General features: G+C 40.5%; 1 protein-coding gene and 1 pseudogene across 1 annotated transcript; both read left to right on the top strand.

Annotated features, from left to right (window-relative positions):
• Positions 1-1,257: 1,257 nt before the first annotated feature.
• On the top strand, positions 1,258-11,717 carry LOC131692730 (coagulation factor X-like). Its single transcript, XM_058979954.1, has 6 exons — positions 1,258-1,637; positions 1,697-2,096; positions 2,150-2,325; positions 10,615-10,851; positions 10,913-11,312; positions 11,372-11,717. The coding sequence occupies exons 1-6, from the start codon at positions 1,309-1,311 to the stop codon at positions 11,549-11,551; spliced, it is 1,722 nt and encodes a 573-aa protein (XP_058835937.1). The 5' UTR covers positions 1,258-1,308; the 3' UTR covers positions 11,552-11,717.
• Positions 11,718-22,116: 10,399 nt separating this feature from the next.
• LOC131692718 (collagenase-like) lies at positions 22,117-23,096 on the top strand (annotated as a pseudogene).
• Positions 23,097-24,442: the final 1,346 nt, after the last annotated feature.

Genomic DNA, 24,442 nt, shown 5'->3' with positions numbered 1-24,442 from the left:
AGTTGCGCATACAACTTATTTTTTATAAATCCTGATAATCCCTGTTGCTCTGCATCATGACTGAGAAGGAAGTATATCATCGAGTACTGCACTAAATAATTTCTTATTGTTTACCAGATAAAGATGACAGATTTTGTTTTGGTCACGTTCTATGCATCTGATAGAGTAGACGTTCCCTTATTCATCTCATTGGTAGCGGGTTTGCTGAAAAGTATAATTATTCTCATCTACACCGTCATCGGGGACTACTTTACGCTAACAATAAATAATATTATATGAGCTCATATGTAAAATAAGTTGGTTTGATATGAACAAATTGTAGAGTTGTTAGTTGGTTCAACACAATTATTTAAGCACAAAGTGGTTTTAAGAGAGTGATCAATCGTAGCAGGCGATAAAACTTATACATAAAATATTCGCAAGAAACATTACAGTTTAATTTTCAATGGGAAATTGCTGTGTGGTAATCAAAATAAGATATAATAGTTTACGTAAAATTTACTAGGTGATATAATGCAATCATTTGTGTTGTCATTTGTTGATCGAGTTTTTAAGAATCTAGTAATTGGTGTACACATGTCCATTTTTTTCAAAAAAGAGGCTACTTTACGCCAAGTTTTTTTCGAGCAAAAAATGGTTTTATTAAATTTACCCATATTTTGGTATTTCAGCACCATTCAAAGTAAATTAACATGAGTATACAACTTGGACAGTTTCGCAAAAAAAAACAGTGTTCACAAAGTTGAGTAGTTAAGAAAATTTTCGATATGGTGCAAAATTATACCTTACGTAAAACTTCAATTAGTTTCAAATTGCTTGCTGACTGAATAAAAATAATACTTTTTGGGCGTAAAGTAACCCCCGATGACGGTACTTAACAATTGATATCAGTTTTAAACAAGTTTAGCTGAATGTAAACTAAATGGATCGATGAAGAAATGGGTCGCATCGCTAAATTTATGGAAATAATTTCGAGTGTTTTATAAATATATAAATTTCGAAAAAATACAAGTTCGCATCACCGGTGATTAATGCTAAAACATTAAGCACTTCATTTCACTACATCAACAGTGGATTCTATGGAATGGTGTCATTGTATTTCTTGTTTGATAATGAGTCATCATCAAATGAGATGAAATAGGCAACGTCTACCCCACGCAGCAATAACCATAACACTTATCCGTATCACAGAACCCGCACAGAGAAGGACATAAATCAAAATTCAGCATTTCTAAATTGTAAATGCGCAGCATTACGGTTGATTTCGTCTAGTTGACCAAACGCACTCACCGAGTGACTCGAGCGAAAATGTGTTTAAAGAATATTATACTACTGTCATTGACTGCAGCGATCGTTTCAGCCATCACCGGCCCAGAACTCGATCCTAAATCTATTGATTGGAACGTAGTCAGGACGTTTCGCGAAACGGACAAATATCGAGCTAAGTTTGGTCTTCCTCTACTGAGTGACGATGAAATACGTGCATCTCGCATATCCGGTGGAGAGATCGCTGGTCCAACCGATATTCCGTGGGCTGCCGGGGTGCTCATTCACGGAGGAACATCCGGGCACAGTTTCTGCAGTGGTGTTCTAATATCTAGCAGATTTGTTCTAACTGCTGCCTTGTGTATAGCCGGGTAGACTGATCCATTAAATGTTCAACTTCAAATGGAATAATTTTGTCATTCATTTCCAGGGAAGACACGGTAACTGTAGCATTGAATGCTGCCAACATGGGTAATATTGAAACCCTGATCAGTGTATCCCACGTACTGCTCCATCCCGACTACAGCTGGTTTTTGAATAAAGATGACATTGCCATTCTGACGTTGAGTCGGGACGCGCCGATAGATGGTGCTACGATTCGTCCGATTCAGATGCCGCGTCGATCCGACGTGGGTAATAGCTTCGTGGACTGGATGGCAACCACTGCCGGCTGGGGTAACACTGGTAATCGGGACAACGAACCAATCCCGACACAATTCCTGCAGTATGCTGTTGATTCCGTTACCTCCAATCTTCTTTGTCAACTTTCTTACTTGTGGGTTAGGAGTACCCATATCTGTGTGGCAACTAACAACGGTGGACCCTGTAATGTGAGGCTTTAAATATTATGTTCTTATGATGGTTGAACGCACTTTTGTTTCAGGGCGATGAAGGTGCTCCTGTGACCGTCCAGGAAGCTGGCCGAACCTATCTGATTGGTATTCATTCGTACCACTTCAACGGACTATTTGGGTGTGATCGTGGGCGATCGGCGGTAGCTACTCGTATTACCGATTACATTGATTGGATAGCGGAAAACTCCGACGTCGTAATTCCTGAGTAACACTGTGGTAATTGATACCGACAGCAGAATGGAAAAATATTATCAATCGACTGAAAATTCGGGAACAGAAATAAAAGCGTTGCTCTAGTTCATGAGTGTTTAACCACTTTAGGTCCATGTTGTGTATAAACAACAACGTTTTTAAGAACTCTAACTATTGATTTCGACAATATTTATTTACAAAAACAAGTAATGCACCATTCATAAATTACGTAACGTCTTTAGGGGGCAGAGGGTCCGAGGTATGACATATTGTTACACATGGGGGAGGGGGAGAAAGCTAGAACGTTACGTAACATTGGCATCACTGTTTGCTATATTACGGTCGTCACTAGAGCTGATAGTTTTTTTTGACATTTTTAGTGTTTTACACCCGCGATTCTTTTTATTCTTGTTTTATCCGTTTATCGTGTTATTCGGTAGTACGTGTGCATTGAAATTTCGTGACTTCAAGCACGATTATATATGCTAGTATTGATTCGTGAAAGTGATAGCACAGATAACAGACGTTTAGGATCGATTTGAATCGTGTGTAAAACCCGCTACTGAATTTCCGAATAAATCAGACGTCTGAAACATGTTTGACAAACGTTTGCAGATGGCGCAGTGATCACTACAATGCAGTTAGAGTGCAGCTGTTAAACACGTATAGCAAACAGTTGCGCAGATGGCAATAGTGAAACACGGATTTTCAACGTATATCAATTGGAAAGTTTACACAGGTTTTTGAAGAAATTTTGTTCTAGCCTAAACGTCTGTTATCTGTGGTGATAGTTTTTGTTTGTGATTTTTGTTTTCACTTGACATTATCACTGCACAGTACGTTACGCTCAATTTTTTCGCCAAAAGCGACATCTGCTGGTGGGTAGCTGAGTTGTCGCACGTTGCGTGCAAGTTCGCTTCCATTGACGAACGTTACCCGTTAGCGTTTTCCTGCGTATATTGCATACCCGCTAGGCGTTATTTCTACATCAAAAGCATGGCTTGTAACAACTGCTCGAAAGTGGTTAATGATTCTGATCGAACCACATGTTGTGGATACTGCGAAAATTCGTCCCACATGATATGCGTCAAGATAAATTATGATGTTCGTGACGTCCTTATTCTCAAATGACAATTTCCGTAGAATGGCTTCGCGTTGTCGCGACATAGTGCCTGACGACAATTCTCTGAAATCTATAAAGAATGACATAGCTGATTTGAAAGATGTCGTCAAAGCTCTGTCGGTTAAAGTAGACTCAAAACCGCTATCCCCAACTATAACGCCTTGGAAACGAATTGCTGAATATAATCCAGTTTCAAACACACCTAAGTGCAAACGCGAAGATGATTCGCTCAAAACAAAAATTCCTAATATTCGTGGTTCCAAAGCCATTTCACCACCTGAGGAGCTGTTATGGGTTTACTTGTCAGCATTCGATCCCAGCGCGACGGATGATGAAGTTTCTACCGTTGTGAAAGATTGTCCGAGGGAGAATCTGCAACCGAGAATAGTTCATCTAGTTCCTAAGGTCAAGGATCCCTCATCTCTGAGCTTCATTACTTTCAAAGTTGGAGTTAGCAATTCATACAGGGATAAGGCTCTGTCCAAAGACTTTTGGCCGGAGAACATCTACTTCCGTGAATTTGTGACCAAATCAAAAATCCAACGACCTATCATTAGGATTGCGGCGGAGAAGAATCCATCTGGTGGTGGACAGTAGCGCCAAGCTATTTTGGATAAACTCGTCTGTCCAACTTCTTGTACCTCGGCGAGCGATTTCGGTCTACCTGACGAATCGGAGATATTTTTTATTTCAATTATAGAGGTTTTAACCTTAAGGTCATTCGCCTCTTCGGGTTAGAAAAATCTCTTAGGAAAAATTTCTAACCCTATGTGCGGGGTCGGGACTCGAACCTACGTACGGGGCAATCGATTTACCAATACGCTACGGCCACTCCCGAATCGGCGACTTCTTCTTCGTCAGGTAAAGCCAAGAAGGGTATATGTCCTTCCGAAGCAATACAAGATGCTGCACGCCCTCAATGTAAATTTCACTTACAGTCTGCTGATGAGCACAACTCTACCGCCGCTGTGAATCTTCAATGTCAAAAACAAAATTTGGATCCCATCGTAACGAGCACGTCTCTTCATAGCACATTCGGCTCTACAACGATCACAGAAGGACTAAGCACTCTATGCTATGCTGGTATGACTTATCGCACCCTGGGACGCACTGCAGCTAGCACTATGGAAGCCCTTGATCCCCCTGCCACAGTCGAGCCATTGCAGCCAGCGTTCACCAGTCGTTCCGGTCCTGTGTGCAGGAGTGGTGAAGGGGTCTTCCAAATCGATACCAACGGCAAGTACGAACCTGATTTTGTTAATGCAAGCATTGATCAGCTCCTCGCTTCCAGTCAATCGCGGCATTCAAACCTACAAATATATTATCAGAATGCCGGCGGTATGAATTCAAGAATCGACGATTATTTGATAGCAAGTTCTGATGAATGCTTCGACATAATCGCCCTCACAGAGACGTGGCTTAGCGATAGCACGCTGTTAGTGCAAGCATTTGGTGCCAACTACGATGTTTTCCGTACTGATCGCAGGTCACGCAACAGTCTCACGGCTACCGGCGGCGGGGTACTTGTGGCTATTCATCGTCGATTGAAAGCGCAACTGATTGACGATACTTTGGGGGTCTGTGTCGAGCAGGTGTGGGTGCGAATCAAACTGGCTGGCTACGCACTTTTTCTTTGTGTGATTTATCTTCCACCGGACCGCACTCGCGATTCGACATTGATTGATTCACATACTGAGTCACTGGAACGGATTTCTGCTCAAGCAAGCCCGGTTGGTGATCCCCTGATTGTTGGCGATTTCAATTTCTCCGGATTAAAATGGCACTCTGCTTCTGACCGATTTATGTTCGCTGATCCCGAACTGTCATCTTTTCATGATGGTATCACCAGTTTGCTTGACTGCTACAGTCTAAATCTGCTGCGCCAAACGAATAGTGTGGTGAACGAAAACAACAGAATCCTTGATCTCTGTTTTTCGAGCAAATCTGACTACGCGCCAAATATTACCGCAGCACCATTCCCCCTGGTAAAGACTGTTAGACATCACCCTCCCCTGCATATAGTGCTTGAAGCGATTCGAGTGAAGCATGACTGCAATGCTTCTGACACCGTCAGCTATAATTTTAGAAAAGCCGACTATAATAGGATTCTTGATTTCCTGTCGAATATCCACTGGACTGAAATTCTCGACAATGATGATGTCAACGTTGCAGTGCAGACCTTCTCCAATGTTATGAGCTATGCTATCGATCGCTATGTACCCAAATGAAGTGGCCTTCAATCTAAGCACCCAGCGTGGCACACTGCCGAGCCGAGACGGTTAAAAGCGACAAAAAGAGCCGCGTTGCGTTGCGTTGCGTTGCGTTGCGTTGCGTTGCGTTGCGTTGCGTTGTGACGATGATTTTGGCGGATTGCACACTGACTTCATCATGTTTGACTGCTGATTATCTAATAAGAGTTGCTTAGGAAGTGGTAAGTAGGAATTCATACCAATCCGACCCATATTAAAACCTCAACAGCATGATAGCCATCATTGCCGGCCGCCCCCATCTCCATCGTTCACGGGGAAGGATAAAGGATAAGGTAGACGGGAAGTGTTGATGCTCCACCTACTTAACGGAAGGACGACGATTCATCAGACTCTTCCATAGGTGTCGCGGAGTTGGTGGTTTGGAAGGGTATCAGGTCTAGGATTCGCTCCAAGCAAACGATGCGACCTGTAAAGCATGTTTTATTAGGTAGTTGTTTAGTTAGTCTTCGAGTGCACGATCACTCGAAAAAGAGATGATCTTGTTTAGTTTTTGGTTATTTTTAAACTCTGGGCAGCCGGCTACCGAGAGTATACTATGTTCCCTACACAAAAGCAATTTGAACTCCTCACGGCCGACCGTGGGAGTATTGCCTAGAAAAGCTAATCTTATCCGCGTAATGGGCCGGATCACTATTTATTGCAACAGTATTTGGACAGAATTCGCTACTTCTTCTCTACGATATATTTATTGGCTTGAAAACTACCGAGTGATAACACATTATACAGGCAAAAATAGCGAGAGATGTTATAAATCAAGGAAAGTATTTCTTATTTCCATATCGGATTGTTTGTGGAATACAAGTATACGAGCGATAATACCGAACACTCAAGGGAAATATAAAGGATTGTTAACCTGATGCACGGGCTTGTTAGCAATAACGGAGCTTTAAATTAGGTTCATAAAAACAGACGCGGCGAATTTTCAATACGTATTGACCCGTGTTCATAGATACTAGTCAGATTAGTCGTATTGGGGCTAATTTCCGATCAACTATTCATTTTTACGGCAATGTTTTCTCGACTAGATCTGTTCGCACCCTCTCATTCTGTTCGCACCCTCTCATTCTGCGGTCTAAGGACCAAATGTCATCAATAGACTTAGACTCGCGTGGAGGCATGAGATAGGAAACTTGTAAGAATTTTGCTATCCCACCGTTTGACTACCAGAATGGATGGGAGAACAGTAATACTAGCAAATACCGACTACCATAAGAGCGGTGCAAATTTGAACGAGTGACGTAGAGTACTGCACTGAAAAAAGGACCAGGAGTGCGATTTTACAAAGTTTTAGCTTCCGATGGCCCTACATTTTCTGACAAAGTGAAGTTCTTGAATGTTGAGATTTTTATTACTGCTTAGAAAAGCAAAAGTATCATAAAGCTAGTGTCAGGCCTTCATGAGACCTCAAGGAGTCACTTTTGGAGGTATTCGTAAATGTAGATTTGTCGGTAGACGGTTCCAAATATAATAGAAAAATACCTAATTTAACACAACTACAGATCACTTGCAACATAAAAAGCTTTTTGTGAAATTCGACAGCTCCATCTTAGGCCAATTCAATAAATTTCCTACATGAAAGTTTCCATTTTTTAAAAACGGTTTTTAAACCAAAGCTTTGGAAGTTAAACCTTGGCGTGGAAGTGCCGGTATATTAATATATTCTGTTACTTAGTGTAGAATTAGATTTCGTCATTTACGGCTAATATACAACCGCCAGAAGAAACTTAAAACGTTGGTACACAATCAAGAAAGGCGAATCAGAAAAGGTGAGTATATGTCAGTGATTCACTAAATACAGACTGGAAAGAGGGTAATATGGAAAACCTTAAGGTCCGTCCAGATTAAGTCTTCGGTACGGAGCAAAACGTCGGCCTAGGAACTCCTAGCATGTTGTTAGTCGCCTCTTACGACATGGGAGCAGTTCCCAGAGGTTCTATTCTTGGTTGAAATAGTGCAAAAAGATTTCAGCCCGCCGGACACCACACGGCTTTTAAAAGCGACAAAAAGAGCCGCTCTGAAAAAGTACTCCAAGTTTGGGGGCTACGTGCTGCGACAACACTACGTTCATGTTAACCAAGTCTATAAAAAGACATCGAAGCGTTGCCATGCCGATTACTTGCGAAACGTGCAACGTAAGTTGAAGTCCGAACATAAAACATTCTGGAAGCATGTAAACGAGTAAAGAAAGGAATCCGGGTTGCCTTCAAAGATGAGCTATGGAGGACGTATGAGCTCTAGTTTACAGGAGATTTGCCAACTATTCTCTGAAAAGTTCGCGAGTATTTTCTCCAACGAGAAACTGACACCGACTCAGGTTTCACGCGCGGCTCTTGATGTACCTCGATCATACCAGTATTTGAACTCTATCAATATCGACAATAGTATGGTACAACTGGCGATTGGCAAAATGAAGGCTTCAACTTCGGCAGGCCCAGATGGTATACCAACTATTATTCTAAAAAAATGCTCCGCCGGTTTAATTGAACTTTTTTGTCATCATGTTTCAATTGTCGCTAACAACCGGAGTATTTCCCGAAATCTGGAAATCCTCCTTCATGTTTCCAGCTCACAAAAAAGGTGATAAAAAGGTAGTTGACAACTACCGTGGTATTACAACGCTAAGCGCAGTTCCTAAGCTGTTTGAAATGGCTGTGTTGGAAACCATCTCCAGCCACTGCAAACAGTATATCTCCGAGACTCAGCATGGATTTATGCCGAAACGTTCAACATCTACGAATCTTTTGTCGTTCACAACATATGTTACAGATGCCATGTCGGACGGCCTTCAAACTGACGTTATCTACACGGACCTTTCAGCTGCTTTTGACAAGATTAATCACGCTATTGCAGTGGCAAAGTTGGATAGACTTGGCTTTGGTACTAATATTCTCCGTTGGATGCAATCGTATCTCAGTGATCGTCGTCTAGCAGTCAAGATAGGTAATTGTGTATCCGAAGAGTTTTTTGCTTCATCTGGTATTCCACAAGGCAGCTATCTCGGTCCATTGATTATTCTTCTGTATTTCAACGACGTCAACTTTTGTTTAGAAGGACCACGGTTGTCTTTCGCCGACGACCTCAAGTTATACCATAGAATCCGGAATACTGATGATGCAGCTTTCCTTCAACACCAACTGGAAACCTTTGCGGTATGGTGCGAGTTCAACCGAATGACCCTAAACCCCAAGAAATGTACGGTCATTACGTTCTCGAGGAAAAATCGCCAATTCGATTCGATTACTGTCTAGCTGAATCCACGATTGACAGAGCGAATTGCGTCAAAGATCTCGGAGTTTTTCTCGATGAACAACTGACGTTTAAACAGCATATCAGCTATATTGTCGCAAAGGCATCACACTGTTTGGCGTTCATAATGAGAATATCTGAGCACTTTTCAGATATTTACTGCTTCAAATCTCTCTACTGCTCACTCGTTCGATCAACTCTGGAATATTGTTCAGTTGTGTGGAACCCTCACTATCTTAACGGTGTCCATCGAATTGAGACAGTACAGCGCGGATTTGTTCGGTTTGTCCTTCGTCGATTGCCTTGGAGCAACCCACACCAGCTGCCAAGTTACGAAAGCCGGGGTTTGCTTATTGGACTCGATACATTGCAAGTGCGGCGGGATCTATTCCGTGCTATGACGATTTCGGATATTTTTCAAGATCGAATTGACTGCCCCGAGCTTCTCAGTGCGATAAATATGAACGTTCGTCCTCGCGCCCTTCGCAATAATTTATTCCTCCGATTACCTCTTCGCCGGACTAACTATGGAGTAAACGGTGCCATCATTGGTTTGCAGTGGACCTTCAACAGAGTGTCATCCGAGTTCGATCTTCACATTCCACCTACCAGATTACAATTTGACTTTTTAAATAGATTAAGAAATTATCATTAGGACCGCACTGTGTCTGTTGATATCAATTATAAATAAATAAATAAACATGTTTTTACTGAAGAAAAAAAATCAAAGAATTTGTTACGTAATAGGGAGGGGGATAAAAAAATTGGTGACAATTTGTTACATGGGGGGAGGGGGAGTCAATTTTCGGCAATTTCGCATTACGTAATTTATGAATGGTCCCTAAGGCTGCTAAATGGGGTTATTTGCTTTCTTTTGAGCACTCATAGTTATTAATATTGTCAGTATAGCTGAAGTTGTTATAATCAAACTAATTTGTATTTTAAGATTAAAGATTAAAGACGACCATATTTGAATCGCCACCTGCCGACGCCTAGGGGACCGTACACTAATTACGTAAGGATTTTTAGAACTTTTCAATCTCCCCCTCCCCCCAGTTCGTACGATTTTGGTGAGCTCCCCCTTACGTAAGATCTTATCATGATTTTCGCAATTAAAAAATCATAGAGAGATGACCATCTCCGAATTTCCTTGAAAGTAAAATACAGTTCACACTCTAGAAATATTCGGCCTACAAGATCTTTGGCAATCGCTCGGTATACAAAATGTTCATGGTGCAAATAAGAAATAATTTCCTGTTCTTATTAAAAATAATATTGATATAATTTTTCATATTTGTTTTACAATATTACTTATGAAACAACAAACCCTCCCTTCCCCTCAGATAAGAATATGTAAGATATTTTAAAACTCCCTCTCCCCCCTTATGCCCTTACGTAATTAGTGTATGGCCCCAAGAGCAATAAAAACACAGAACACGCGCATCAATATTCTCAAAATCTGGCCGTACTTATTGACGTTTGTCGCATTACCTACTGAAGAAAACAATTAAAGAAACGGCATTAAAATATGACGCAATTGGAAACCACATTTGGCGGACGTCGATAAAGCCTTTCCAATCAGCTTTATCAGGCGATAAGCTATAAAACACAGTGATGGGCTTCCTACTATTTCCCAGTCAATTGTAACCATTAGCATTGAGTGATCTAGCAGGATGCGATTTTGGATAATTCTAGTGCTTTCTTCGGCGGTGCTTTCGAGTACTGTATCTGCAGTAGCGTCATCATCGTCGCGCATATCTGGCGGTACCATTGCCACACCTACCGTTATCCCATGGGCTGCTGGAGTTCTCATCCACGGAGGAACTTCTGGTCATGACTTCTGCAGTGGTGTGCTGATCTCCAGCCGATTTGTGCTGACCTCGGCTAATTGTATCTCTGGGTAATATAGTCAATGGATATAAAATTCTCAGTTTCTGGAGGAATTCTTTCCATTTCAACAGCGCAAACATGGTAACAGTTGCATTGAATGCCGCTGATATGACCAACATCGGAACGCTGATTGGGGTATCGAATGTTCTGATTCACCCGAATTTCAGTTGGCTGCTAGGACGGGATGACATTGCCATTCTAACGCTGAACCAAGATGCTCCCATTGATGATGTAACGATTCGCCCTATTATGATGCCACGCCGATCGGACGTTGGCAAAAGCTTCGTTGACTGGACAGCAACTACTGCTGGTTGGGGAAATACCGGAAATCGTGACAATGAACCGATTCCAACGCAAAACCTTCAATTCGCCGTAGATACAGTAACGTCCAATTTGGCGTGCCAATTATCGTACACCTGGGTGAGAAGTACGCACATCTGTGTGGCTACCAATAATGGAGGACCGTGCAACGTAAGTGATCAATTAATTTGATTGTTTAATAATTTGTAAGAGACTTCTCATTTTTTCAGGGCGACGAAGGAGGTCCGGTGACTGTTCGGGAAGCAGGCCGAACCTACCTGATTGGCATTCATTCGTTCCACTTCAATGGAATCCGCGGATGCGATCGTGGCCGATCGGCAGTACACACACGAATTACCGAGTATCTGGACTGGATCGAACAGAATTCAGATGTTGTAGTACCACAATAGGCCAGTAAAAGGATTTAGTAGTATTCAGTTGTATCGCTTCAATTTCAATGCGCAATGTTTCATGGAATATAATTTATAATTTTAATCGACTATGGTGCACGCTAACTTGTTGTTAGATGATAGCATTGATTCAGTTCAATGATAAAATAAAGGATAATCTGGCTATGCAAAACAAAGTATGCTAGCACAAAATACAAATATGTTATAATGTTATAATCAGCACCTCCCGCACGAATACAAACTACTACTTTGGGCAGTACTATCAACGATGTCTTATGGGGTTTTTCATTGAAAAACCCCGGGGCAGTGGACTGCACTGGTGTTGCCCTTTCTAGCAGAAGAGCAGGCCACTAGACGTGTTTCATTCCCACTTCTGCTAGAAAGTGTTAAACCAGTACCATCCACTGCCCCGGTGTTTTCCAATGAAAAACCCCATAAGATATCGTTAGCAGTGCTGTGACGTACTGCCTGACTACGATTGCTTAAGTAGCTTCTTATCAGTTGTACTGCCTCGTTAGAAAAGGCATACAGTGAAATTAGTTTATTTACTAGTTTACTATGTGAAACTCTATCAAATGCTTTGGAAAAATCTATTAGTATTAAAAGGAAGTCATCTCGGACCATTTATATTCACTCTCTATTTCAACGATGTAAACTATCAGCTGAAAGGACCACGGTTGTCGTATGCAGATGATCTAAAAATTTTCAACAGAATTCGGAGCCGAACGGACGCACAATATTTGCAGCAGCAATTCGACACTTTCAGCAGATGGTGTGAAAACAACCGAATGATTCTGAATCCGGCGAAATGTTCTGTGATATCGTTCTCCAGAAAAAACTACAAGGGGCAGCCCTATGGGGTTGCACGAACTGTAGACGTAGGACTATACTACTTAATGTAAAATATTTATTTTCTTAGTACTTAGTGTGTGGGAAAAAACACCCGGACCGGTGAAGAAAAATCAAATTTTAGACAATATAATCACATCTCATGTAATGAACAAGCTCTAGTTGCTCTCAAACAGATCCTAAAAGTTCAAACACCCATGGATAACCCCAAGTTTGTAGATGTGTTTCGATGCCACAGGATTGTGAAATGGTTAATATTACGTCATGAAAATTCAATTCTTCCGTGACATTTTTTTTTTGCCTGCAAAATGCCCTGTGTGTATGCAAAGCTCATAATTTGTTGGGATTTTAGCATTGATCGGAAAATGCTTTCTAACGCTGCGCATTGCATACATACAGGACATTTTGCAGGTCACCAGAATCTGTTCATTTTACCCACTCGCTATACTGCCGAGATATGCATAACAGTCCCACCTGCATAGGAAATCCATAGCAAATGGGACTGTTATGCGTATCACGGCAGTATAAACATGTCTCATTTTTGGACATGTTTGAAAATCAAGAATCATGTTTGAAAAAATGTGTTTATGACGAAGTATTTTTACCAGATATGTACAAAACATGTCTAACAAGAAACATAAGGTGATTGTAATATCTCAGTTACTTATTAGTTAGAAAATAATGACTTTGCTGTTCATTTTACCGCCAGTTCCCCTACCTACCAACACATTCGTCCCAAACATTGAACCCAAGCGTACAATGCAAAATGAGTCAACGCTGATGATGATGGGTAGAGCGAAAGAGACAACTAGTACCACCACGACACTGTTAGCGCGTTTCACCAAAATTCCACGCGGCCTTTCCCAATTGAAAGGAACGGCCGCGCTTAGCCCATCTGTCATAATATCGTGATTTTGCATAGCAAAGGGCTGAATGATTTTGTTCCAAAAAACAGCCCTGCGTTATGCAACACTTTGTGCAGGTTGATTATACCAGTTGCAAGTGGGGCCAAATTCACCAAGTTCCGTAAAATTCCTTTTGAATTACAGAATTGATAAAATTGCTTAGATGAGCTAAACTAATTAATCAAATCCTGTTTTAAAAACTGTCCTTGCGTTTAAACCAAAATGGGAAGCTTATTACTACCACTACATTACTTAATTTCAAGCGAAAATAGCAAATACATGTGCTAGTTAAACCAAAAATTTACTGGCAACATTACAGCGGCATTTAGCAAGCAGTTGGAGCGGTCGCCTGTTGGACGACACAGGGTAGCGTCCCTCCACAGCCAGTGTAACGGACTTCTAGCTCAGCTACACTGGCTGTAAAAAACACAGCGCAGTGATCTGCTTCGCCAGCCGTTCAACAGGGAACTGAGCGTTTCTGGCCAAGTCCTTTCTTTAAATAGTCGATGATGACGTCATCCATAGAAGCGTTGCGCGCTAGGTACACCAATCCGTCGTACAGGGCTTGGGAAGCGCTATCTTCTGTGTGTTAATGCGCGATATTTTGACAAGGTTGTATATTATTTAATTTTTTAATGCTATGATATCAAAAATCCTTGGGTTTATCTATTGGAATCTATTCTTAGAAGTATTTCGGGACGATTTGTGCAAAAAAATTGAAAATTTATCGTGAGATGGCTGAATTATATGCGTTTAAAATTGGACCACTTTTCGTTACATACCATTTTTGTAGAATTTGCAGAGTGCACCCCTATATCGAAAACAAAGACGTAGTCCTACGTCAAAAAGATCCCATTGAGTTTGAATATAACTTGTCTGGAGCTCTTGTTTCCCGGCTGAGCTGCGTTAAGGATCTTGGAGTGCTGTTAGATTCGAAACTTACATTTAAGAATCACATTTTGTATGTTGTTGGTAAAGCATCGCGAAGCCTGGGCTACATTTTCCGTACGGCTAAATCCTTTAGAGACATTTACTGTCTCAAAAGCCTATACTGCTCTTTAGTGCGCTCTACGCTGGAGTATTGTTCGGCGGTCTGGAACCCGAATTACATGAACAGCAGCGATCGAATTGAAGGCGTTCAACGAAAATTTATACGTAGAGAAACTGCAAGAGCCTTATTCATCTCTGATCTTCTGTCAGGACGCATCGATTCTCCAGATTTACTAGAGCGAGTTAACATCCAAGCAAGGTCCAGAACGTTACGCGGAAACGTTCTTCTGAGAGTGCCGTTTCGACGAACTATTCAAACAGCTAATGCCGCTATCACGGGACTACAACGCCTCTTCAATCGTGTGTCGCACCTGTTCGACTTTCAGTTGTCTCGGATATCATTAAGAAATCGATTCCTGTAGTTTTTTATATGTAATTAGTTTAAGTATCCATCATTGGGGCCGAGTACGGCCTGTGGATGTGCGTGATAAATAAATAAATAAATCGTGATTCCTTTTTCATCTACCGTTTGTGCAATTTCGTCGTGCAATTTCATTAAAGCAGTGCTATGACAACTGACCCTTTCGCAGCAAACGATGGATGCGACCGACAAAAAATTGGAAACCGGTATGAACCGAACGGGATTTTGGCTTTCCCTTCACCTTTCTTCCTTTAACGCGTGTACAGAGAAAGTGAGCGTGTTTTTTGTGAAATTAGCACGAGTAAAGCACCCGAATGATGCCGCACTCGCATATGACCCCCGGTTTTGTACTCGGTTCAGTTTACGAACGAAAACCAAACCAACGCTCGTGTATATCCCTTCCCCATAGCATATGGTGTGCTTCGTACAGTTTACGTTGAACTCAAAAAGACCAGGGAATCGAATGAAAGCTAAATTAATCCACTATTTCCGTTTCCGTTGTTGCGGTCAGAAAGATGATACGGAGGCCTTCCTTTCATTCTTCTATGGTAGCAGAACGGCCTGGATGTTATGCAACGCTCCACCATGGGGATAATGGTCACGCCGGAGAGCTTGTTGTACGTGTGGCTACGTAGGCAATACGAATAACACTAATGCTGATTTTTGTATGGAAAAAGTAAAAAAATATGATAAAGTAAGCTTACCCTATCAGCAGGGTTCTAGAGCGCCGCACACCAAACCTTCTTCCCTTTATTATGCATACTTTAGACAGTGAAAAAAGAGTTGAAGTTGGTGTAAAGAAATGTAAAAATCTTCAATAACTTTGAAACGAATGAGTATTTTTACATGCAATCTTCGACAATATTATGTAGTTTTGATACTTACACGTTTGTCTTGAATATAGTTTTCACGAAAAGTCACAATGAAAAAAGTTATATTAAAGAAATTAGATTTAAGGAGGTTGCCATAGAAAACGCCTTATAAATCGATAACCTTTAATCCTCCACGCTCAAGTTCTTCAACAAAATTATTCACTATGAGCATTTCTAAAACTCTGTCGAAGACACCAACTTTCTACCTCGTCAGTATGAAAAGTTATTTTTTTAGTTCGATCATAGTAAGCCATGCCTAATTTCAATTGTTATCAGATTATGGGGAATATTCATACGAACAATTCCTCAAAAGACACCCTCTAAATATATTCGATGGTTTGGCTTATGGTGAATTAAGTTCACGTTTTTGACGTTTCCGACCACCGTGTGATGCCATTCGCAAAGAACCCCTTGTTATGTACTCGGTTCATTATAAAACGTCCACCATAGGGGCGAACCATCAAACGAAACGCGATAAACATAAGAAGGACGAATCTTTGTTTCGATACCGTCGAATATAAAAGATAAGTACAATGTTTTCTACCATCAATTCGTTCGCATCGTTTGAACCGAGCAGTAGCGGCAGCATCAGTACATACCAAGAAAACAGGCAACTCTGTCCAGAATCTGGAGACAGTAACAGCAAGTACTGGTAGTTCTTCTAATAGGGATGCACACACATATACACATTTACATTGAGCTTCCTACCTTCATCCAATAGAGGCGTTATAACCTCTGTCACTTCTCGTTTGTATGGGGTTAGGAAAGTAATATCAGTCTTATTAACTCTTTCATGCCCAACTTTTTTCTCGTGCATGTAGGGTTTCAAAACTATTTTTCCTTGAAAACGGTGGGATCAAGAAACACGAAAAGCCTTTTTTCATAAAGATGGGTGTTTCCCTCGCAGTGCTAGAAGCTGCTCAATTTTTACCTTCCAAGGCTCAATACAATTCTCCTAGAATATTTTCAATAGTCCAATTGCGTGGAAAATGTAGTCAAAGACAGTCTAAATTGATAAGTTTTATCAATTTTCAATAATATTGCAACATAACGAAGATATATGAAAAATTCATTTTCCGTTGTCAACGTAAACTGTTTCTGGCAGCACAGCTCCATCGGAATACAATTAGACTAATTGCAATAACTTCAGTTCTAGAGCTGGTCCTTGAAACTATTAATACTCAAATGAAAGGCAATAGTCACATTTATTAGCTTTACTTGTGTTTGTGAGCAAATTTTGCCTTAATCAAAAGATATAACTGATTAAAAACGTTGTTGTCCACAAACAACATGGGCATGAATGGGTTAATATGTAGTTTGCGGTCTCGTCGAAGGCGATGAGTATCATCGACAGCTTCGTGACTACTAGGACTTCGTGACGACTACCAAAACAAATTCCGGACAAAATTGAATTGAAATGTATCTATACAGGTATATTTTGTTATTCTTTCATTGGAGCTGAAATGAAAAAAATGAAATTTTTTGTTCTGTTTATTTTCTATTTATTTGTTCTGTTTTAAAATCGCTAATTATGTAGTTGACTGTTTGTTATGGCAAAAAAGCCAAATATTTCTATATTTCCATTTTTGTATAAAGGCTAGAAACAGCTAGACAATGTCTTACTTCACTATCTGGGACAAAGTGTCGAACTGAAATCAAAAATCTCTTCTAATGTAATGTAAGAAACCATGTAAGGTTTGCTTATATTATTAATACTAGATGGATTTTATTTTTTATATAGATCTTCGACTATTAATCGAACAGATTGACATATCAACTAAATCTAATACTAAAAGTAAGATTTTAATCATAACGCCTAATAAGTTTAGGGGGGGTATTCTGCGGAAAATCAAAGCAATACTTGAGAAGTTTTTGTCGAAAAATGAAAAAAACATACGAACTTCTGCTTTTTATCTTTCATTCGTTATTTATCGATGATTAGAAAATGATTTATTTTTTTCGAAAATTTAAAATGGCCGCTTCAAAATGGCGTTTTTCTCTAAACCATATTTTTTCTGCTAACGCCAAGAGTAGGTCTTGTTCTATTGACCTGATTTCCTTTATTCAAAAATTGTTTGGAAGTATATACTTTTTTGTCTGACTTATACCTTACATTGGCATGAACAATTAATTGTTTATAATTTTTAAACGAGATCACAGTCTATAACGTCTTTTCACATTTGACATCGCCGAAGTTTGGTTACTCGTTGGTGCTTGCAAAATCAGATGGATCGAGGTAGGCGTTGCATTTTTACATTCAATTTGGCTCGAAGAAAAATCATTGGCTAGGGTGACCATATCAGGCGAATAAAAACCCAGGACCGTTGAAAGGGGACTGTCTCTCTCGTTACCTCTCAATCGAGTGTGCCTTCTCCATAGGTTTTTGGGCAGTTAAAAAGTTCTGGGGTTTGGCAGGCAGAGCTGCGGCAATAAAAATCTGAGGGTCATGGGATTTCGACCACCGAGCACTTTTTGCAGTTACACACTCGCAGTTCTTGTTATACCACCATCAGCGAAAGTTTCATGATGTTGTTGGAGAGGTTCGGCGAGGAGTTTTCAGCACGGCATTGTAGTAAAGCAGAAACATCAACGGTCTCAGGCAGCGTCCCTGCGCTATACCAGGCATTCTCCAATGCCAACCTTTATCTCTCGATCAGAGAGCTAGGATCGAAACAGCTGCAAAACCTACCGTTGATTCCAATTTTCTCCAATTTTTTCGATTGTTATGTTAAAAACCAGCGGATAGGTTGGTGTAAATGATAACAGTTGGAGCACGAATTTCCGTAATCCCTGTTATGTAGGATATACTAGACTCGGCAAGTTGGTCGCTATTAAACATCCGTGAAGCCATGTTAATCGTGAATTTATTTCATTTTTATTTTATTTATTTGACACGGCTCAAAGCGTTAGCTTACCTGAGCCGTGGATCTTTAAATATTTACAATGTGTAAATAAAAATAAATGCATATAATATTATTATCTATCCACCTTGTGCACGCGATTTGTTACTTCGAGTAAAGATTTTCTTTCTTGCTAGAGATCCATTAGCTGCATCGGCTGCTGTTGCTTGTGGATCACTTAGTTCGCTTTCTCTCGGTTTTTTGTTTTCGTCTGTACTCGCTATTGATGTTGCATGGATTTTCACGGTTACCTAGTTTGAGTTGTTTGTGGGACTTACGGGTCACGATCGTGTAACCGTGTTCCACCATTTACTTTATTTCCGGTGGTGCTGGCAGTGAATTGGGTAGTAGTAGACGCATTACGGTAATTGGACACGCTGTGCATAGGTTCTGTTGTTCCAGCTTTCGTTGGAATCTGAGCTGCATCTCCGGTCGTTCGTGATTTAGTTGATGTTGATGAGGGCTGTTTGCTTGCAGTTGATTTTGTTTCGTTAGAGGTTTTTTTTGTATGTTTACCCATAGCGTGTTTTCTTGTTACAGAACTGGCAAGTAGGGGTCTGCCCGTCATATGTGCAAACCGTGATTTAAGGTTTGGATACGCCTTCTATTTCGTGTTGAAAGGTCAGGTATAAAGGAATAGGTTTCGTCGCTCGCATTCTCACGATACTTGGAACCAAACTTATCCAGATTTTAAAACGGATTCCACAGTTACGTATTCCGACATGATGTGCAATAAATTTATTGGTAGTGCGCGTAGATAGATCGTGCAGACGTACATCAATCTTATCGTCGTCAATACAAACAGGTAATCCCAATTCTAAAATTGCCATGATCAACGACGTGTTGGATATTTTTTTCTAACAAAACTTTTCCCAATGGCCAATGGTTTTAAATGTTATCAGCATTACGATTGTGGCGGAATTAGATAACGACGACTTCCGTAAGTGTAAGTTGCATTTGCACTTTTAATGACTGCTCCACTTCATGAGCACTAGGGCGAATTGGGCAGTGTTTAAAACATAGGACCACTGAATTGTACCGAAGATTGTTCAAATTTGGCTTCTGAGTTTCAAACATCTTGAAATAAACGATCGATATCGCACCAATGGAAGTAACGGTGCTTTGTTGTTCACACTAGCTTGGATCAACTGTTATTTATCGATTGCTTACTTGTAACACTGGCGCGGTACATGTCGACAGCCAACTATAGGTAGAAACGCTCGTTTGATTCACTACACTGCAGGGCGACTTTGCTTCCGATCCGAACAAGATGAAAAAGTGGACTGATTAGGTACTGGTATTAATCCTACACCAGTTCGGGAGAGCGTCCAATGAAGTTATTCCACGATAGTTATTAATGTTTCACTATTTTCCTTTTTATGGAATGGATTTCTAGTAAGGCGAAAAAAATGCCACTAGCAAGAGAACTCAAGAAGAAGCAGAGTCACCAAAACGCTGATGTTTCTTCTCAGAGGTACTAAAGCGAATTTTTCGGGTCCCGAATTGATAGATGAATTAAGCCGACGACAGCAGAAAAACCAGGACCAATCAGGCGTTTTCCTCGGCTTCCCTGGACACCAGGACAGTCAGTGAAAAACCAGGACATGTTCAGGACGTATGGTCACCCTATCATTGGCACTAGAACTTCCGTTCTGCTGTGCGATAGTTTCTTGCAAGTAGTCATCCGGAGGTCTGTCAAGATTGGATGGCACTGTATAGCTTTTTAGTGCATCAGGATTTTTACGCGGCTGTAGATGAACCAACAAGTGGCGATAATTATAATTTGGTTCCGATTTTGTCCTTGATGGCGGTGAACTTTGCCTGCAGTCAGTTTCAGGCTCTCCAATTACGGTCAACAAAAGACTCACTTTTCGTTCACCTATTCATACCTTTAGCCTTATAAAGTGGGAAATTTCTTTGTGAGAACAAAACTATATCTTTTATATTTTCCACAGTGAAAGTAATTTAAATTTCCTACCAATAGTGAATTCATAAAAAAACAATTTTTAATGCAACTTTTGCAGTATTCCTTTTTCGCTAATATTGGCTTCAGATGATCTTTAGAGCTTTTGGAAGACTCTTATTATTAAAAAAATATAAGTACTTACAATTGCAAAAATTGATTTTTTGAAACGAATTTTGCGAAATTTAAAAATATATCCTTATCGCCATTTCTTACTCCATTATGCCCAGAATCATTATATTAGAATCTTATATTTAGTTGAAAAAGAATTATCTTTCGTTTGCCTCTATCAGTGATACTGGTATTCTAAAAAAGCTCAATTTTGGCGAAAATGTGCTCATAACTATTCAATGGTAATAGATATGTGGTGCCATAAAACATATTATTCGCTTTAAAACCATCTTAAACTTGTCTTAAGACTACATCAGTTTTAAATCACTACCGCAACAGTTATACGAATGAACCTGCTTCCCTAAGAAACACCTTAAACCTTGATTTTAAATTTATTGTACAATGAAAAAAGATGCCGCAAGTAAATTTTCTAAAATTTGTCGTTCTACAACTTCACTGAAGGTCCTATGGCGCTATCTAGAATCATTAAATAGTTAATTTTCAGATCGTGGTGATATTAGAACCACCCTAACTGTTGCTGTAACAATAAGAATGAGCTCACTAACAACGAAATCGCTCCCAAAAACATAATAAGACTAAGTTGTCTAGATTTATTAAAAACTTAAAATTCCTGCTAATTTTTCATTCTGGCCTACTGAGCATTGTCAGCACCTTTCCGCGACAAAGAAAAGTTAGATCCCTGTCTGCTAAGGAACTAAAAGATGTGCGACAAACTGCGTACCGTTCAAATGAGTGCATATTTCAACCTATGATGTGAGGTATGGCATCAATATGCATTGCGAATGAGTCACGCGTTACTAGAACGCGTGGCGTGTAATATAAAGAAGCGCGCTCATCTCGCTTTATTTGTCAGTTTTATTCCAACGATCCAAGTGTTGAGTAAGAGTAAAAATACCATCCAAGTAAAGTGTAAATCAGTGCACTCCTATTCAAGCGATCAAATCCAGCAGCGAGTGGTGTCCAACATACGGTCCACTAAAATTGTTTGCGGTTTGATTTAAGTGGTTATATCAAGAGATTTATTTATCTGTGGATAATTATAAATATAGCCACCAACACCAAGGACACCCCACCTCAAATTTGTAATGGCATGATGGTACAATTTTCAACTTTAATAAGTTGGCCATCGTTTCATCAGTAGCTGGCAGGCCTACTTGGCCTACATTGTACTGTAAAAAAAGTTTCGAATTTCGCCATGATCTTGTCGCCAAACAAAACTTCTGTCCTTCCGGATCGTCAAATACGACCAGTTGTTTTAGCCGTACACAGAAGTAGTGCGACATTTTTGGATTTAGTGTTTAACTGGCGACCAAGTCGATCTGTCAGATACTGATGTGACAACAAGAATGGAAAAGTTCATAATATAACTGGAATAATTAAATGAATTAAATTAAAGACATTAATAAGGTAGAAGTTTGTCCAGTTGGCAAATTAGCTGACTTTTGCGGGTGTAAACTTTTTAAGTGACACTGTGAGAGGCTTCCGACCATTTCCCAACCAATCGTAACCATTAGCGTCGTGTGATCTAGCAGGATGCGATTTTGGATTGCTCTAGTATTTTTATTGGCGGTGTTGTCGGGATTTGTATCTGCAATATCGTCACCATCGCCGCCTTTCCCTGGCGGTACCATAGCCACACCTACCGATGTTCCATGGGCTGCTGGAGTTCTCATACATGGAGGAACTTCTGGCCATGACTTCTGCAGTGGTGTCCTAATCTCTCGCCGGTATGTGCTGACCTCGGCTAATTGTATCTCTGGGTAATATGAAGGGTCATCGGATGCTTAGTTTCTAAAGTTATCGTTTACATTTCTACAGCGCAAACATGGTAACCGTTGCATTGAATGCCACTGATATGGCCAGAATCGGAACTCTGATTGGTGTATCAAATGTTCTGATTCACCCGAATTTCAGTTGGCTGCTAGGACGGGACGACATTGCCATTCTAACGCTGAACCAAGATGCTCCCTTGATGATGTGACTATTCGTCCAGTTCAGATGCCTCGTCAATCGGACGCTGGCAAAAGCTTCGCCCAGAATTCGGCAACTACTGCTGGATGGGGAAATACCGGAACCCGATACAATGAACCAATTCCAACGCAAAACCTTCAATACGCCATAGGTACAGTGACGACAAATGTGGTTTGTCTATTGTCATACCCTTGGGTGAGAAGTACGCATATTTGTGTGACTACCAACAATGGAGGACCGTGTAATGTAAGTGATTGATTAATTTTGATATTTATTAATTTGTGAGAGACTTCTCAATTTTTCAGGGTGACGAAGGCGGTCCAGTGACTGTTCGGGAAGCGGGCCGAACCTACCTGATTGGCATTCATTCATTCCACTTCGATGGAATCATGGGATGCGATCGTTTACGGCCGGCAGTAGATACCCGCATTACCGAGTATCTGGACTGGATCGGGGCAAATTCAGATGTTGTAATTTCACAATAAGCCAGGAAAAGGATTTAGTAGTATTAAGTTGTATCACAAAATGTAATACACAATGAAAGCTAGAGGCATACAAATATATCGAGGGGTTCACCAAAACGGGAACATCTAATCTTAGGGAACATTTTCCTAAGAATTGAACGAAACTGTAAATCAAAGCATTAAATTTTTCTGTGACTTGAATAGCCCTTTTCGGTCGGTCTATCTTATTCGGCATAACGGGAGCTTATCACTTTTGTATTAAGCTAAAGTTATTCGCCGTTGATATAGCTGAAGTTCGCTTAGGGATCATCCATAAATGACGTAGCATTTTTGAGTGATTTTTAACACCACCCTCCCCCATCGTAGTATTTTGTCACAAAACTCTAAATACCCCCTGGTAATTACGTAGCTTGACGGTAACCCTCCCTCCCACCTTATCTCGGTAAAAAATTTAAAAAAAAATAACAAACGATGTTAGATGAAACGGGTAAGGTTGTCGTGACATCAGGTCAACCCCTATTCCCCTTTAAAAAACCTTCCTGCCTTTTACGAACGGAAGCTGCCTCATTTGGCCCACCATCCGGATTCTATAACGCGGCTCGACGGTAATCCCGGACGGATTCCACATATATTTTAAAGCGCAGCATTTGGAGCGTGGCCTTTGGAGCGCAGACAAAATTTTAATTCAGACCGGAACAAAAGAAATAGTAAAATTCCGTTGTGCTTTCTAATGACACTAATTAGGTTTTTGTGGTGTGAAAAAGCCATTTTGTTTGATTGTAGCATCCTGGCGAGTACTATTTTCGGCAAAATTTTCTGGATAATATTCCGTCCTTCATGACCCAGGAAAACCAAACACAATGTGGTACCATTAAACAGACAAATCTGTGCACATTTAAAGGACAATTTATTGCATAAGTATCAATTTTGTAATCAGATGGCGCATTACAGAAAACCATATTCAGATACCACTAACTGAAAAACTCGTTCAGGCCATAGTGCCTGCAAAAGCCGCATCTAGTACCTCCAAATCAACAGCACGCATTATAAACGAGGGATTCATTTGTGGAACTCGATGGGTTCACACTCGTAACCTGTAAAGGTAAGAAGCAATTAAGGCCATCTGATTGCAAGCGTCAAGGCAGCAATAACTATGGCGATATGGACGTATATGACAACGGGGCAAGGACTCCAATAGCAACGGGAAGTCGCGCAGTTTGAAGGACAGCACACTAATAAAGGGTGAGTCGTAAATTATTGTGACATTTTAAATTGAGTGGTAAATTGGCTATAGTTATCGAAATGAAACTGAGATCCTACAGTAGTTCGATCGGATAGAGTTCAGGACAATTTGGTGGGTTCATGGCACAAAATCCATACCACTCTTGTACGGGTTTGGAACAGTGGCATGACGCCAAATTAGG

Source organism: Topomyia yanbarensis, chromosome 3 (genome assembly GCF_030247195.1).
Source record: "Topomyia yanbarensis strain Yona2022 chromosome 3, ASM3024719v1, whole genome shotgun sequence".
Taxonomy (NCBI): domain Eukaryota; kingdom Metazoa; phylum Arthropoda; class Insecta; order Diptera; family Culicidae; genus Topomyia; species Topomyia yanbarensis.
The sequence above is the reverse complement of the archived record's forward strand: the minus strand, read 5'-3'. Positions and strand labels throughout refer to the sequence as shown.